The following is a 17,251-nucleotide window of genomic DNA, read 5'->3' on the forward strand; positions in this document are numbered from 1 at the left end:
AAAAAGCTCTTAATTCCACTGGTCATTAAGGAAATACAAATTAAAACCACAATGAGCTACCATTACGCACAGAGATTAGCTAAACTTAATGAAGATTAACAATATCAAGTATCAGTGGGGGTGTATTAAAATGGTACACCACTTTGGGAAGCTATTTGACAGCAGATTAAAAAGCTGATCACATGCATATCTATGACCTCTCAATTTCCCCAATAGAAAGGCCTACATATGTGCATAAAAAGTTACGAACAAGAATGTTCATAGTAGCATTATTTACAATGACCCCAAACTAGAAAGAACCCAATGCTTATGATCAGTAGTATGGATAAGTTAGTTATGGTAATGGAACACTGTGCCATAATAAAAATGAGTGAACAATTGCTATCTCCACACAACATGGACAAATCTCAAAACATAATGATGAGTCAAACTTTCTGGAGACTGTAACTTTAATAGTAGAGTTACAGTCCATTCAGTCACTGATGCTTTTCTCACATGTAAAGCACGTATCCAGGTGTGTTGCTCCTTCTTGTGATAGCGATGTGAGTTATCAGCAATACCTGGTAGTGTCCTTCTCAGCACTGTGATAATCTAGCCTGCCATTGGATAAGTTCAGTGTAGATTTGTCTCCTGGTCTCTATTAGCAACACACCGTTTCAGGGGGATTCTTCCATCTCTTGGCCACACGATGGCGTAATGACCTAGGGAAATAAGAAAACTGTGTTTCCATTGTATAAAGTAACAGGCTAGGCTTCACTGCTGAACACATAGCACTTCCAAACATTAACTCAAAAGGAGAAATACCATGCTTGCTAAAGGGAGTTAACCTTAAGTTTCATAGAACAAATACTAAGGCTCTGAGTCACTGTAAGCCAGTGGCTTCATTTAATTTAGCCAAATGTTTTTTTTTTTCTCCTTCCTTCCTCTCTTCCTCCCTTCCCTCCCTCCCTCCCTCCTGCCTTCCTTCCTTCCTTCCTTCCTTCAGACGAGTCTCCCTCTGCTGGCCAGGCTGGAGTGCAGTGGCACGATCTTGGCTCACTGCAACAACCTCTGCCTCCTGGGTTCAAGCGATCCTCCTGCCTCAGCCTCCCAAGTAGCTGGGATTACAGGCGCTCACCACCATGCCCAGCTAATTTTTGTATTTTTTGTAGAGACAGGGTTTCGCCATGTTGGCCAGGCTGGTCTCAAACTCTCGGGCTCAAGTGATCCGTCCACCTTGGCCTCCCAAAGTGCTGGGATTACGGGTGTGAGCCACTGCACCTGGCATAGTTTAGCCAAATAATTCCTTAGAGTGAGTTTCATTTGTTCCATTTGTCCAGAAAACTGGGGATGATAGGAAGTATAAGTTATTGATATTTGTAGGGTTTTACTGAGCCCCAGATTTGCCACAGGGAAAATGATTTCCCATGTCAGATTCTCTATGTTCAGGAATTCCAAAGACTGGGATGTCATAATTTAGTAAGGCCTTGATCACTATTTGAGCACTTGCTTGAGCCAAAGCAAATACTTCTGTCCATCCAGGCATCATACTAAAGAGTATTTCTTAGCTTGTGATGACCGAAGCTCTATAATATTCATTTGCCACCGGGTCCTGGGAACTTTGGCCTGAGTGGGCTTCCTTGGCTTACCGTAGGTATTCCGTGTAAAGAAATTTTCTGACAGCACATGCTCGTATTATTTACCGAATTATTTGACCTTATTACAGGAGTGGTAAGATTCCAAGGTTTTCAGTATATTCCTTTTGTTTAAGTGATATTGCTGGTTGGATGGCATGAAAAACCAGTACAGGAATATCTCATTGGGTAATTCCCATATTTTCTATAGTGCTCTTTTTAGCTCCCCTTGATGTCTAATTTTCTAATTTGGGGAGAGTTTCATATTACTGAAACCATGAATAGGACTCCCCATAGATGTGATGGGACTTCAGTTTCCCCAGTCCAAATCTTAGTAGCTATTTTCATGTAAATTTATTTACATATTTCATATTATCTGTAAGTTCTACAATGAACATAAATCTGTTGGGGAAATTGCAATGACTCTAACAAATCAACAGTCCATTTCTGTGTGATATTTTTGTTCTCATTAATGTTAGAAAATCTCTGTTCTTTCAGATTTGGTCTGTAGCATGACATGCCCCAAACACATATTTACTATCAGTATAGATATTGACTATATCTATATAAAGATATGGCTAATTTAAAAGTTCATGTAATAGCTGAGTACTACTGCTTGCCTGCTTTTATGTTTGTGAGAACATCAACCTCTAACGCCTCATGAAGACAGATTGCCATCAGTGAGGTGGTGACCTGAAAGTACACCATCGACATTCACAAGTGCATCCATGGAGTGAACTTTAAAAAGTGTGTCCCTCATGGATGAAGCTGGAAACCATCATTCTGAGCAAACTATCGCAAGGACAGAAAACCAAACACTGCATGTTCTCACTCATAGGTGGGAACTGAACAATGAGAACACTTGGACACAGGGTGGGGAACATCACACACCGGGGCCTGTCGTGGGGTGGGGGGAGGGGGGAGGGATAGCGTTAGGAGATATACCTAATGTAAATGACGAGTTAATGGGTGCAGCACACCAACATGACACATGTATACATATGTAACAAACCTGCACGTTGTACACATGTACCCTAGAACTTAAAGTATAATTAAAAAAAATTTTTAAAAGTGTGTCCCTCAGGCACTCAATGAGATCCAGAAATTTTCCATGAAGAGATGGGGTCTCCAAATGTGTGGATTGATATCAGGTTCAACAAAGCTGTTTGGGCTGAAGGAATAAGGAATGTCCTATACCATATCTATGTACAGTTGTCCAGAAAATGTAATGAGGATGAGGATTCACCAAACAAGCTCCATACTTTGGTTACCTGCATACCTGTTACGACTTTCAAAAATCTACAGAAAGTCAATGTGGATAAGAACTGTTGATCATCAAATACACCAAATAAAGTTATAAAACAACCTTCTGAAAAAAAATTCAAGGACAAGTAGCCAATGGTGATGTAGATGCTGCAGGAAGTTATCCAGGAGATCTAGCTAAGATTATTGATGAGGGTGTCTACACTAAGCAACAGATTTTCAATGTAAACAAAATAGCCTTCTATTGTAAGAAGATGCCATCTAGCACTTTCATAGCTAGAGAAGAGAAGTCAATGCCTGGCTTAAAAGCTTTGAAAGACAGGCTGACTCTCTTGCTAGGGGCTTATGCAGCTAGTGACTTAAAGTTGAAACTAATGTTCATTTACCGTTTCAAAGATCCTAGGGTCCTTAAGAATTATGCTAAACCTATAGCTTCTGTTCCAAAAATGGAACAACAAAGTCTGGATGACAGCATATCTGTTTATAGCATGGTTTACTGAATATTTTAAGCCCACTGTTGAGACCTAGTGCCAAGAAAAAGATTTCTTTCAGAATATCACTGATCATTGGCAATGTACCTAGTACCCAGGACCTCTGATGAAGATTTAAAAGGAGATTAACGTTGGTTTTATGCTGGCTAACACAACAATCACAGCCCATGGATCAAGGAATAATTTTGACTTTCAGGTCTTATTATTTAAGAAATGCATTTTATAAGGCTATGGCTGCCTGATTTCTCAAGACCGATTAGCCAAGACTCATTATAATCAAGCTATCAAAAATCAGGAAGAAAAAAATTCTGAAAAAAGCAAGAGAAAAGAAGCATATCACATACAAGAAAGACTCAATACAGCTGTCAGTGAGTTTCTCCACTGAAGCCTTACAGGTCAGGAGAATGAGATAATATATTAAAAATGCTGAAGGAAAAAAGCTTCCAAACAAAAATATTTTACTGAGCAAGGCTCTGCTTCTGAAATGACGAAAAGATAAAGACTTTCACAGACAAACGAAATCTGAGGGAGTTCATTTCTACCAGGACAGTCTATCAAGGAATGCTAAAGGAAATTTTCAAGCTGAAAGGAAAGGATGTTAATAACTAAAATGAAAACAGGTGCAAGTATAAAACTCACTGGTAAAAGTAAGTACACAGTTAAATTCAGAATACTCTAATACTGTAAAGATGATGATAAGTTACTAATATATTGAGTATAAAACAAAATACAAAACTTAAAAATAATAAGTTACAATAATCTGATAAGGGATACACACAATATAAACAGTAAATTGTGACATCAGAAACATAAATTATCAGAAGAGATAGAATAAAAACATAGAATCATATTTTGCAACCAAAGTTAAGTGGTTATCAGCTTTAAACAGTTATAACAACATATGTTTTGTGTAACCCTTATAGTAATCACAAAGCAAAAACTGACAGTAGATACACAAAGGATAAGAAGAAAGGAATCAAAGCATTCTAATATAGAAAATAATCTAATCACAAAGGAAGATAGCAAAAGAGGAAGAAAGGAACAAAGGATGTATAACATAACCAGAAAAGAATGAACAAAATGGCAAAAGTAAGTCCTTACCTATCAATAATTACTTTGAATGTAAATGGATTCAGTTTGCCAATTGAAGGAGTGGCTGAATTGATTTTTTTAAATGACTCAACTATATTTTGCCTACAAGAGATTCATTTCAGTTTTAAGGAAACACATAGGCTGAAAGTTAAGTGATGAAAAAAGATGTTCCATGGAAAAAGAAACAAGAAAAGAGCAGGAACAGCTTTTCTTACAACAGAAAAAATAGACTTTAAGTAAAACACCACAAAGTGAGACAAAGAAGGTCATTATATAATAATAAAGGGATCAGTTAATTGAGAGATCAGCATGTCCATCACCTCTAATATTTATTATTTATTTCTGATGAGGTCATTTAAAAATCTTTTAGCTCTTTATTATTAACTATAGATACTGGAGTACTACTCAGCCTTTAAAAAACAGAAAATTCTGTTATTTGCAATCATATGAATGAACCTAGAAGACATTACATGAAGTGAAATAAAGCAGGCACAGAGAGACAAATACTGTATGATCTCACTTAGATGTGGAATCTAAAAAAGTTGAACTCATAGATGTAGAGATTAGCATGGTTGTTACCAGAGCCTCAAGGGAGGGTGGATGAGGAAAGGGGAGACATTGATCAATGGGTACAAACTTTCAGTTAGATAGGAGGAATAAGTTCTGGTGTTCTATGGGCACAGCATGGTGACTACAGTTAAAAATATTTATTTCTTTTTTTACAATTATACTTTAAGTTCTGGGGTACATGTGCAGAACCTGCAGGTTTGTTACATAGGTATACACTTGCCTCACATAGGTATACACGTGCTTATTTCTTATCTAATTGTTTATAAGTTTTTTCAAGTTTGCTTGCTTGCTTGGTTGATTCATTCATTTAAATTTGTTTCACACAAAATGCCAACTGGCTCTAATTTGTCTTTGTTTCTTAATTGGGAAGAAAGGTCCACCCAGGCATGAGCACTGCTGGCAAGTCTCCCACACTTACACAGAGCATTCAGCTCAGAGAAGTGATACATGTTGTCCTTCTGCCTGCCTGACCTCAGGTATCTCCCATCACTTTTAGTTCACTGCACACAACCCTGACCCATTTCCAAAACTAATAAAGGTGGGCTACTGTTCTGCTACAGTGATCTCTGTTTGGTCACCTGCAACACAGCCCTTCATTCTGTTGGAACACGTCAGTCATGAAGCCCTGTTTGTTTAATGACCATTGCCATCCTTATGATCCTGGATCAAAAGACTCCAGGTAACTCAGGCCTCTCTCAAAGGTTCTGGCGTCTTGCATGTGGTACTGGTATCTTGGTGACCTCTGCAGTGACTCCTACTCACATATAGTGGGCAACACCTAAAGCCTTTTCTGGTCTCAGATGGGTCACAGATGTTACTCCCAAGGTTAATTTCATGTAAAGATCTCCCCTGGTTCTGCTCTGCCAAGACATTTAAGAGGTTGTTGTTCCTGGCATAGTGGACAGTCTAAGCATGGAACATTTTAGGTAGTGCTGTCATTGGGATGGGGGCTTAATTCATGAGTTAGGTGTGAGACACTGTGTGCAAGTTGAGGAGCTGTAGGAGGAGTACAGCAGTTTGGAGTTGGATACGGAGTTGAGATGGGGAGGTTGTACGACCTTAGAGGTAGAGTAATAGCCAAAAAGTGAGTGGGGATGAGCATGGGGTGAATAATTGTATTTATAGGTTGGGCTGAATAGATGTTTTGGTGCAGTCTAGAGAGGAAATGGTATTTTTTCTTGAATGGAGCTGGGGGTAGAATTGGTGCAACTGGGAGTTGGGGTATAGAGAGGTTTGTAGCTGGGCTGTGTTTTAGATTGATGCTGTGAATGGAGTTGGGTGGCATGCATAGTGTTATGTTTGTATGTTTTGCAATTGGGCTTTTGATGGTTATTAGAAGAGGTAGGGCTTGAGTTGTAGTTAGTGTTTGCCTAAAGTGGGTATCTTATTCAGTCATGGGTATGTGAGGTTTATCTGGGCAGGGATTGACTTAGCCTGGGTTTGGGGGTGATTAAGCTTGAGTAAGACAGTTGAATTCATCACAGCAGGGTTGTGGCTATTGAAATAAGGAGAATATTGACTCCTTCTCAGATAGATGATTTGCAAATATTTTCTCCCATTCTGTAGGTTGTTTCTTCATTTTGTAGACTGTTTCCTTTGCTGTGCAGAAACTTTCTAGATTGCTGCAATCCACTTTTTTTTTTTTATTATTATACTTTAGGTTTTAGGGTACATGTGCACAATGTGCAGGTTTGTTACATATGTATCCATGTGCCATGTTGTTTTGCTGCACCCATTAACTCGTCATTTAGCATTAGGTATATCTCCTAATGCTGTCCCTCCCCCCTCCCCCCACCCCGCAACAGTCCCCAGAGTGTGATGTTCCCCTTCCTGTGTCCATGTGTTCTCATTGTTCAGTTCCCACCTATGAGTGAGAACATGCGGTGTTTGGTTTTTTGTCCTTGCAATAGTTTACTGAGAATGATGTTTTCCAGTTTCATCCATGTCCCTACAAAGGACATGAACTCATCATTTTTTATGGCTGCATAGTATTCCATGGTGTATATGTGCCACATTTTCTTATTCCAGTCTATCGTTGTTGGACATTTGGGTTGGTTCCAACTCTTTGCTATTGTGAATAGTGCCACAATGCTCATCATCACTGGCCATCAGAGAAATGCAAATCAAAACCACAATGAGATACCATTCAACCTTGTGAGTCAGTGTGGGTTCCTCAGGAATCTAGAATAGAAAACCTTTGACCCACCATCCCATTACAGGGTATATACCCAAAGGACTAACACATGCACATGTATGTTTATTGCAATCCACTTGTTTATTTTTGCTTTTGTTGCCTGTGCTTTTGTTGTCATATCCAGAAAATCCTTCCCAAGGCGAACGTCAAGAAGCTTTTTCTCTATGTTTTCTTCTAAGAGTTTTATAGTTTCAGGTCTTAGATTTAAGTCTTTAATCCATTTTGAATTTGTTTTTGTGTATGGTGTAAGATAAATATCCAGTTTTATTATTTTGCATGTAGATACCTAGTTTTCCCAATACATTTATTGAAGAGACTATAGTCTCATGAATATGTCCTAGAAATCTACTGTACAACACAGTTCCTATAGTTAACAGTACTGTGTTGGATTTTCAAAAATTACTACGGGAGTGGATTTTATGTTAAGTGTTCTTAAAATAAGATTTGATATACAAAAAATAATAAATAAGATGGTGGGAGAAACTTTTAGGGGTGGGTAGGTTTATGGCATAGATTGTGATGATGGTTTCATAGGTGTAATATATGCTTATCTCCAAACTCATCAAAATGTATAAATTAAATATGTATCACTTTTTGTGTGCCAATCATTCTTCAACAAAGTGATTTAAATAAGGAAATGGGGAGAATAAACACTGGATGAAAAGTATCCAGTATTATTTTCAAATTCTGAAGAAAGTTTCTTAAGTGTGATTTTCAAGGGCACTGAAGAACAATAGATGTGACTGTGGATGGCTAGAACAGAGGAAATCAGGAGACTGTAATGTTTGGAAGTGTCTCCTGTCAAATCTTGGCATGTACAGAGAGATATGGGAGCAGTCTCAGCCCACCCTATAGAAAACCAAGATTGTTCTTCTTTCCTTGATAGTGAGTTCAGATTCATCTGATCTAGAGGTTTCTCCTCCTCTTCCTCTTTCTTCTCCCTCTGTTTTTCTTCTTCCTTTCCTCCTTTCTTTTCCCATATTCCTTCTATTTCACATTCTCCTGCCTCCTTATTTCTCAGCTGCTTTTATCCCCTCGCTCGAGAGACATTTGTTCTCATGCTCAGTAAAGGTCAGTTCTCATTTCTAATGGTGGTAGAAACCACAGGTGGGTTTGCAAGAAACTACAACAACAACAAAAATGAAGACAGCACTCTATGCTTCAAGAGTTGTACATAGTGTAGCTTCCTTAATAATTATTGAGTACTTTTACTTGGCCAAATTTATGAGCAGGAACAGTTCTGGACAACCTCTTCTATTAGGACAATCCAAACAAATTTTTCCTTTCATCCTCCCAAATGTATGCATATGAAATTAAACTGTTTGAAAGCCAAGACTTTGTCTTTTAAATCTACACATTTCTGATGTTGAGCTGAGTGTATTGAATAGAGCAGGCTTTAGCAAATGCTTATTGAATGAATGAATATGTAATGAATCATGGCTAATAAACATATATGAATAGAAATAACCTTAGAAATTGGATGGGAGAGGATCATATTTTGTTGCACAGCAGGCAGAGAAATAATATATCACATTGATTTTGGCTTGGGATGGAATTTTTAAAAAGGTCCAGAGGACACCTTTTGTTTTTTGACTTAAGACATTTTAATTTGCTTTTGAAACACTTCCAATGTGGAAAAAATGAGCTGGGCAATGTCTATAGCTGAATGTGAGAAGGCTAGGCAGAATCGTGGCTTTCACTGCAAACAGGAGCCCATTAGTATTTTCTGGGGAACTCTTGCAAAGCACCCTTGCTCTGGCCTCTCCTTAGATACACTGAATCAGAAATTCTAGAGACTTAGTGTGAATATACTTAAAAATTTCCCAGGTTATTATGAAGTATGACATCTTATTAACCTCATTTTTCACAAACACGGTGGAGACTTTCTGATTTGGTGCAAACTCTCCCATTCCCATTTTCTGACATGGAGAGACTGGGTCCAGAGAGTTAAAATATAGCATTGTGCAGAGGGCCAGAGACTATGCTGAAATGCAAAAGCTGGTCCTCTCTGACTTCAATCGGAAGATGGAGAGATTATCAAAGTTGACATTAATTTGATGTGGGTGTCAAAATTTGTGGCAATGCAGGGCAATCTAAGGTTAGAAAAGCTGTAGGAATAAGAAACTGTAACTATCTATGACAAAATCTTCATTTTTATTTAAAAAATTTATTTATTGAGTCACTGTAGGCAGAATCCTCTTGGGGTGGCCTTGACCCACTTTCCATGCGGAGAGAATGAGGAAAAGGCAGCTTTCCCATTGCTCATTCTTGCTATCTATGTTTCTATCCATCCTCCAGTGACTGCAGACAGGAAATCTTGGGTCTCCAACTGCCCTCCAGTGTGTTTGGTAGAAAGGAAAAGTCCTAGAGGTCAGGTGTTAGCCAGAACAGTATGGATATCACTTGGGGGAGGCCCTCTGCAAATCTTCTTCTCCCATAAGTATAATGGTGCTGAGAGAGAGAGAGAGAGTGTGCAGCTCCCATGATAAGGGTGAAGATTAAGGTGGGAAACACAGTGATATCATTGTGCTGGAGCATGGATGAATCAGTATTATTTTCAACCTCCTTCCTCCAGTTGACCAGCAGGCTGGTTGATGTTGGAGCAGTTGAGATCCTTCTCTGAATTTCTGGGGCAGTTTGTACACACTCCAGGACCCAAATGTTATGGGATATCTGCCATGGAGGCATTTCCCTCTTCTTCTTTTTTCTCTTCCCATTCTCCAACTTCACCTAAAATTGGGCGTTTTACTTTCTCTAATCTAAAAATTAGCAAAGTATTCATTTTTTCCATGCAAGAAATAACATTATACTTGCTTTGTCCCATTTTCATTAATATTAATAGTGAATAAATTTGATTAATTGGAGACCTCTATCTACTTAGCACTGAGTCCATGGCCTGACACAGAGTGAGTGTTCATAAATGGGTGTGGAATGAGGGAGTGGGGGGATGGTTGAAAAGGTCCTTGAATGCCAAGCTAAGGATTTTGAACTCTCTGTTGAAATCTGTAGAAGGCCCTGTGTGTGTAGACATGATGCAGGATGATGCCGTCTTCTCGTGGAAACCCTATCACAGAGAGGCAATGTGAAACAGAGAGAAAAGAGCATGGGCTTGATGTCATGTAGACCAGAAATTGAATACTGGCTTGATCAAGTATAAGCTATGAGAATGCAGACAAAACAAAGCATTTCTTTGAGCCTCAGTGTCTTCATCTAAAGAGTGAAGGCCGGGCGCAGTGGCTCACGCCTGTAGTCCCAGCACTTTGGGAGGCTGAGGCGGGCGGATCATGAGGTCAGGAGATCGAGACCATCCTGGCTAACAAGGTGAAACCCTGTCTCTACTAAAAAAATACAAAAAAATTAGCTGGGCGTGGTGGCGGTCGCCTGTGGTCCCAGCTACTCGGGAGGCTGAGGCAGGAGAATGGCGTGAACCCAGGAGGCGGAGCTTGCAGTGAGCCGAGAGGGCGCCACTGCACACCAGCCTGTGCGACAGAGCGAGACTCCGTCTCAAAAAAAAAAAAAAAAAAGTGAAGATAACAGCCGGTTTTTATGAGGTTCAGTGAGCTATCATTTGTAAAATGCCTGTACATAGTTGATGCTGGACCATACCACAGTACATTGTAGTGATTGTTAATATTTCTTTCTAATTGCTCCTTTGTCTGTAGAACATCAAATAGGTAAGTAACACTATTGATGACTAATATTTATAGAATGCTGATTAAGTGTCAGGAACTTTGTCACTGGGGTATTTTCAAGCAAAGAGCTTATGTTCACTCATGTACACACCTGGATGACTTATACATAGCTATCAAGATGCACCTTAGCAATATGTGGAAAGTGCATGGTGGAGGTTTGTACAGTGAGCACACCTGCTCAATTTATGTGAGAATGTGGATCTGTGAATAAAGTAGGTTGTATACATGGGTCTGTGTATATGCCAGTATGCTGCCCATGTATGCACAGTACCTGTTTCTGTAAGGCCAGTGTACAAAGAGAGACAGGTGTAGTACTTGTTTGCTCCTATGTTTCAGAGGATAAAGGCATGCATGCACATAGGCTCAAATATTTGTGTGCTATCTCAGAGTAGATCCTGGCTGCCTCTGATTAGCTGTGTGTGAGGGTCACAGATCTCTGCAGGCACTTGGGGACATATGTGCTCGCAGTGGCATTCCTTGAAACCTCATACTGTCGTGAGAAGACTTTCATATCAACTACATCATCTAATATTCAATTACTCGTAACGTGCCAGATGCTTTTCTGAAAATACTGTATACACTAACCTAGTCATTACTAGAACCTTAGGAACTTGGCTCTATTATTTTGCCCATTGTGAAGATGATGCAATGGAGGACTGGAGAGCTGAAGTAACTTGCTTGAGGAGGGAGAGATGGTAAATGGCAGAGCCCAGATTTGAATCTATGTAGTTTTGATTCCAGATCTTGTGCCCTTAATATTCTTAGGGCGTGTTCCTTTAAATCATGCTTCGTCACCCTATTATCACTGCTGCATGGAAACTAAACATGGCTACGTCTTTCCCAGGTGGCCTGTTCAGATCCCACAATGGCAAGAGCCGAGAGCCTTGGAATCCATGTGAGCTTTACCAAGGCATATGCAGAAACACCTGCAGAGAATATGAAATCCAATACTTAACCTGACCAGATGATCAAAAGTGCTGCCTGAAACTTTCTGTGAAAATAACCAGTTCTAAGAATGTGAAGGAGGATTATGACTCTAACTCCAACCTGTCAGTTACAAACAGTTCAAGCTACTCTCACATTTGAACATCACCAACATCACCTCCTCTTTAGTAATTTCTCCTCCATTCTGGAATGCTTTCCCTATAAAAAATGCATTCCTTCTTGTGTGTGTGTCTTTCATCTGTGGGTAGTCATCATTGGTCTGGAGAGATTGAGCTGAGAGCTGGGAAGCTATGGAGTATAGGAATGGGCAATGGCCAATAAAACCAATAAGATAGTGGCATCACTCAGTACAGGCGTGCCGAGAAAGGAGCAGGTCACCTTTCTGTTCTGTTTTGACACCATTCTGGTGGCTGCAGAGGGAAGATGACAGCTGTATTGAGTCAGGATGCTCCTGTGAACATGTAGAGGGATCAAGTCCTCCAAGTAAACATTGTAGGCTGAGGATAGAGACATTAGAGCTGCCTTTGATATCCAGAGAACTAACCTGGTATATTTGCCGTAATGATGAGTCCCCAGGAAGAACCAGAACAAGAGAGAGAGATGAAAGTGAGTATAGAAATTTGTTGGACAAACTAGGGTAAAACTTTCTAAGTGGAAAGCGGAATAAACAGCCTTGTCACTGGGCATTCTTCCTGCTTTGAGGCAGGATGTGGGACAGAGGTAATGGTGGTTATGGTGCTAGAAAGGGATTTTGCACAGAGGCTGAACACTGTGCTTGATGTCCATACATTCCTGAGAATTGAGGAATAATTGTCCTCCAAGTTCAAACTTAGTTCACAACTAGTATTTGAAATGCTAAGAAATTTTCATTGTGTTATATATACTCCTCTTCTATGGCTAATGTCTAATTTCTCCGCCTGTTTGGATCCAGACTTCTAGAACTAGTGTTCCTAACTAAGTTCTCCAAGTTCTAGAGTCCCGATTTTACCTCAACTAAGAGAAATCTGGTTTTTGTGCCATCGCTCCACTGAAATGGCCTTGCTTTTGGTTGCCAGTGCCTTTCTTGTTGAAAAACGTAAGCATTCTTTACATTTTACCGTTTGCTTTGCCTTTAGCTAGTGTTTTACAACATTTCTCAATCCTTTGAAACCCCCCCCCTCGCCTTTTTTTTTGCCTTGGCTTCTGGTCTCTGGGTGTTCTTTCTTAGTCATTTTTGGAGTTTCTTCTTCTGCTATCTGCCCTGTAATATTTCTTTGCCATTTTCACTACTTTTTCTCTCTCTCTATTTTTTTTTCATATATACTTTGCTGGCATTTGCTCATTGTTTCTTAGATCAATGACAATCCCAGCCCAAACCAATGGATCCAAGGCCATGCACTAAATGACTAATTTATATGTGTGACTTTTAATTTGCATGAAGCTTAAAAGCCTGGTGTGAAAGTTTAATGTTTATATATTAGAGATTTTCATTGATGTTTAGACATGTTTGTTAGCAGAGGGTGGGGCTTTGACAGAAGCCAGGTTTCAAGGAGGAATGCATAAATTTGCTGGCCTAAGTAGCATGACAAGGAAACAAATTTTACAGGAGGCTGAGGCATTAGAATCACTTGAACCTGGGAGGTGGAGGTTGCAGTGAGCTGAGATGGTGCCATCGTACTCCAGCCTGGGTGATGGAGTGAGATTCTGTCTCAAAAAAAAGAAAAAAAAGAAAAAAAAGTTTTTTAAATTTGGAAGAAAGTATTGGCCTTGGGTTCAGCAGCATAGTTGAGATATAATGTTTCCAGACTTTCTACTTTGGAAGTATTTGGAGAAGACAAATTGTTGTGAATTTCAGGTTTAAGGTACAGATTGCCATTTCCCTGGCTCCACGTGTATTTGAGAAAGAAACACGAATATGAAGTCAGCAGGATTTTTCTCTTGTTCTCTGACTTACATGTCGAATTACATATTTGTTCTATTCTCTTGGATTACTCAGCCATTTCAGGCTCAAAATGTCCCAAAAATTAACTCCAAATCTGTTTACCCAGCTTTTCTGTCATCTTCTATCCTCGGTAATTAGCACCCACAACTTTTCTTTCCAAAAAGCAGTTCTAATAAATGGCAAACACTTATTTGAAACTTTTGAGTCTGGTCATTCTTGTGAAACAATTTGGCATTGTTTGTAAGATCCTAGGAAGAATGGAGGTGGAATATAGGATGTGGGCTGAATTCACACATGACTGTACTTTCAGATTTTTCTCCGTATCTGCTGCCCAAAGATACCATTGCTCCACACTTGAGCTCAGAAATGCTTTGTATTTTCCAGTAGAGACTATCGGATGAGTCTGACTGTATTTTTTGCTTGTGTGTTAACCCTTACCATGTGGACCTGAGAAAAATCAGATTACTCTTTTAGGTTAGACCCCACAGAGTGGGGTCCTCAGTTGAATGACCAAGAAGAAATTCCATCTCTGTTTATCTTATATTAAACTACTGTGGTATTACTTGATATAATTTGGAATTGGTGACCAGAAATTACCCCCCAGCTAGTGGGCTTTTTTCCTGCTTTGTCCTGAGGGCAAGATGTCCCAGAATATCTAAGAGAAAAATCTGGAAATTTCCTATTTTGGCCAGAAAGCAGTCATAGTGTTTGTGGAAAGAAGAGGCTTACAAAAAAAATCAAAATTCTAACTTTTCTCATTCACAGAAAGACCTATAAGAGACTAAAAAGCATCATCAATGAAACTCAAAGGCAAAAATAAATAAATAACCCTCAGAAGCCCTTTCAGATACATGTAAAAAACTCACTGGCAAAAAGACAAAAAAAATTAGAAAAACAGTTGTATTTATTTTCAAACTTAAAAAGCAACTAAATACCAGAGTTTCTATGTGCCTCTAGATTTTCTACAGAGATTCCTGAAACTCTATTAAATTGCCTCCATATAAGATTAAGCCCTCAAAGCATTTGCACTAAAATTTCTTGTGTTTGGAAGAATATGCCCTAGAAAAAAATGATAAAGAGAAACTATTCCATTTAGATTAAATACACTAAAGACCTTTCACCAGGTTTACTCTGTCTTATGGAAATTAATTTTCCTGCTGTACAAACATAATAGTTAAAAATAGAGAACTGTCTCCTCAGTGTATGTTTTAAATTACCAAGGTCAAGGGGGTAGATACATTTATTGTATTTTAATTTAATTTAATTTAATTAATTTATTTTTATTTCCATCTTTCCTTTTATTCTTCTGTGCTGTTGCTCTTCCAGATTCCTGGATTACAGCAGTCCTCACTGATTTCACTCTTCTTTACATTGTTAAAGTCTTTATGATTGTATTTTATTTTATTTATTTTTAAAAATTGTTTATTATTTATTTTGTTTTTATTTTTTTATTATTTATTTATTTATTTATTTATTTTTGAGATGGAGTCTCGCTCTGTCGCCCAGGCTGGAGTGCAGTGGTGCTATCTTGGCTCACTGCAAGCTCCGCCTCCTGGGTTCACGCCATTCTCCTGCCTCAGCCTCCCGAGTAGCTGGGACTACAGGCGCCCGCCACCACGCCCGGCTAATTTTTTTGTATTTTTAGTAGAGACGGGGTTTCACCGTGGTCTCGATCTCCTGACCTCGTGATCTGCCCGCCTCGGCCTCCCAAAGTGCTGGGATTACAAGCGTGAGCCACCGCGCCCGGCCCTATTTTGTTTTTAAAATAAATTTTTGTGGGTACATAGTAGGTGTATATATTTATGGGATACATGAGATGTTTTGATACAGGCATGCAATGTGTAATTATCATATCATGGAGAATGGGGTATCCATCCCCTCAGGCATTTACAATCCAATTACATTCTTTTAGTTGTTTTAAAATGTACAATTAGGTTATTATTAACTATAGTTACTCTGTTGTGCTATCAAATAGTAGGTTTTATTCTTTTTTTTTTTTTTGTACCCATTAACCATTCCCACTTACCCCTACATCCCAACGGCCCTTCCCAGCCTCTGGTAACCATCATTCTACTCTCTATGTTCAGAAATTCAATTGTTTTGAGTTTTAGATACCACAAATCAGTGAGAACATGTGATGTTTGTCTTTCTGTGCTGGCTTATTTCACTTAACATAATGACTTCCAGTTCCATCCACATTGTTGCAAATGACAGCATCTTATTCTTTTTAATGACTGAATAGTACTCCATTGTGTATATGTACCATATTTATCCATTCATCTGTTGATGGATACTTAGGTTGCTTTCAAATCTTAGCTATTGTGAACAGTGCTGCAACAAACATGGTAGTGCCAATACCTCTTCAATATACTGATTTCCTTTCTTTTGGGGGTGTACCCAGCAGTGGGATTGCTGGATCCTATAATACCTCTATTTTTAGTGTTTTGAGGAGCCTCCAAACTGTTCTCCCCAGTGGTCATACTAATTTAAATTCCCACCAACAGTATATGAGGGCTCCTTTTTCTCTACACCTTTGTCAGCATTCATTATTGCCTGTCTTTTAGATAAAAGCCATTTTAACTGGAGTGACATGATATCTCATTGTAGTTTTGATTTGCATTTCTCTGATGATCAGTGATGTTGAGCACCTTTTCACATGCCTGTTTGTCTTTTATATATCTTCTTTTGAGGGATGTCTGCTCAAATCTCTTGTCCATCTTTGATTGGATTATTAGATTTTTTTTTCTATAAAGATGTTTGAGGTCCTTATATATTCTGGTTATTAATCTCTTGTTAGACGGGTAATTTGCAAATATTTTCTTCCATTCTGTGGGTTGTTTTTTTACTTTGTTGATTATTTCCTTTCCTGTGCAGAAGCTTTTTAACTTGATGTGACCCCATTTGTACATTTTGCTTTTGTTGCCTGTGCCTATGGAGTATTGCTCAATAAATTTTTGACCAGACTGATGTCCTGAAGAGTTTTTCCAGTATTTTTTTGTAGTCGTTTCATAGTTTGAGGTCTTAGATTTAAGTCTTTAATCTATTTCGATTTTATTTTTGTATATGGTGAGAGATAGGCATCTAGTTTCATTCTTCTGAGTATGGATATCCAGTTTCTGAGCACTATTCATTGAAAAGACTGTCTTTTCCCCAGTGTATGTTTTTTTTTTTTTTGTTTTTTTCTCCCCCCCCCACCCCCACCCCACAACAGTACCCGGAATGTGATGTTCCCCTTCCTGTGTCCATGAGTTCTCATTGTTCAATTCCCACCTATGAGTGACTTGTCCTTGCGATAGTTTACTGAGAATGATGTTTTCCAGTTTCATCCATGTCCCTACAAAGGACACGAACTCATCATTTTTTATGGCTGCATAGTATTCCATGGTGTATATGTGCCACATTTTCTTAATCCAGTCTATTGTTGTTGGACATTTGGGTTGGTTCCAAGTCTTTGCTATTGTGAGTAGTGC

The 17,251-nt window shown here is 38.9% G+C and overlaps 1 protein-coding gene across 1 annotated transcript; it reads left to right on the forward strand.

Annotated features, from left to right (window-relative positions):
• Positions 1 to 688: 688 nt before the first annotated feature.
• Positions 689 to 12,001, forward strand: DEFB116 (defensin beta 116). Its single transcript, XM_032142356.1, is given in 3 exon segments — positions 689 to 693; positions 5,653 to 5,708; positions 11,760 to 12,001. Coding segments are annotated over 3 exon segments (303 nt in total).
• The last annotated feature ends 5,250 nt before the right edge of the window (positions 12,002 to 17,251 follow it).

This window comes from Hylobates moloch, unplaced genomic scaffold (genome assembly GCF_009828535.3).
Source record: "Hylobates moloch isolate HMO894 unplaced genomic scaffold, HMol_V3 SCAFFOLD_21, whole genome shotgun sequence".
Classification (NCBI taxonomy): domain Eukaryota; kingdom Metazoa; phylum Chordata; class Mammalia; order Primates; family Hylobatidae; genus Hylobates; species Hylobates moloch.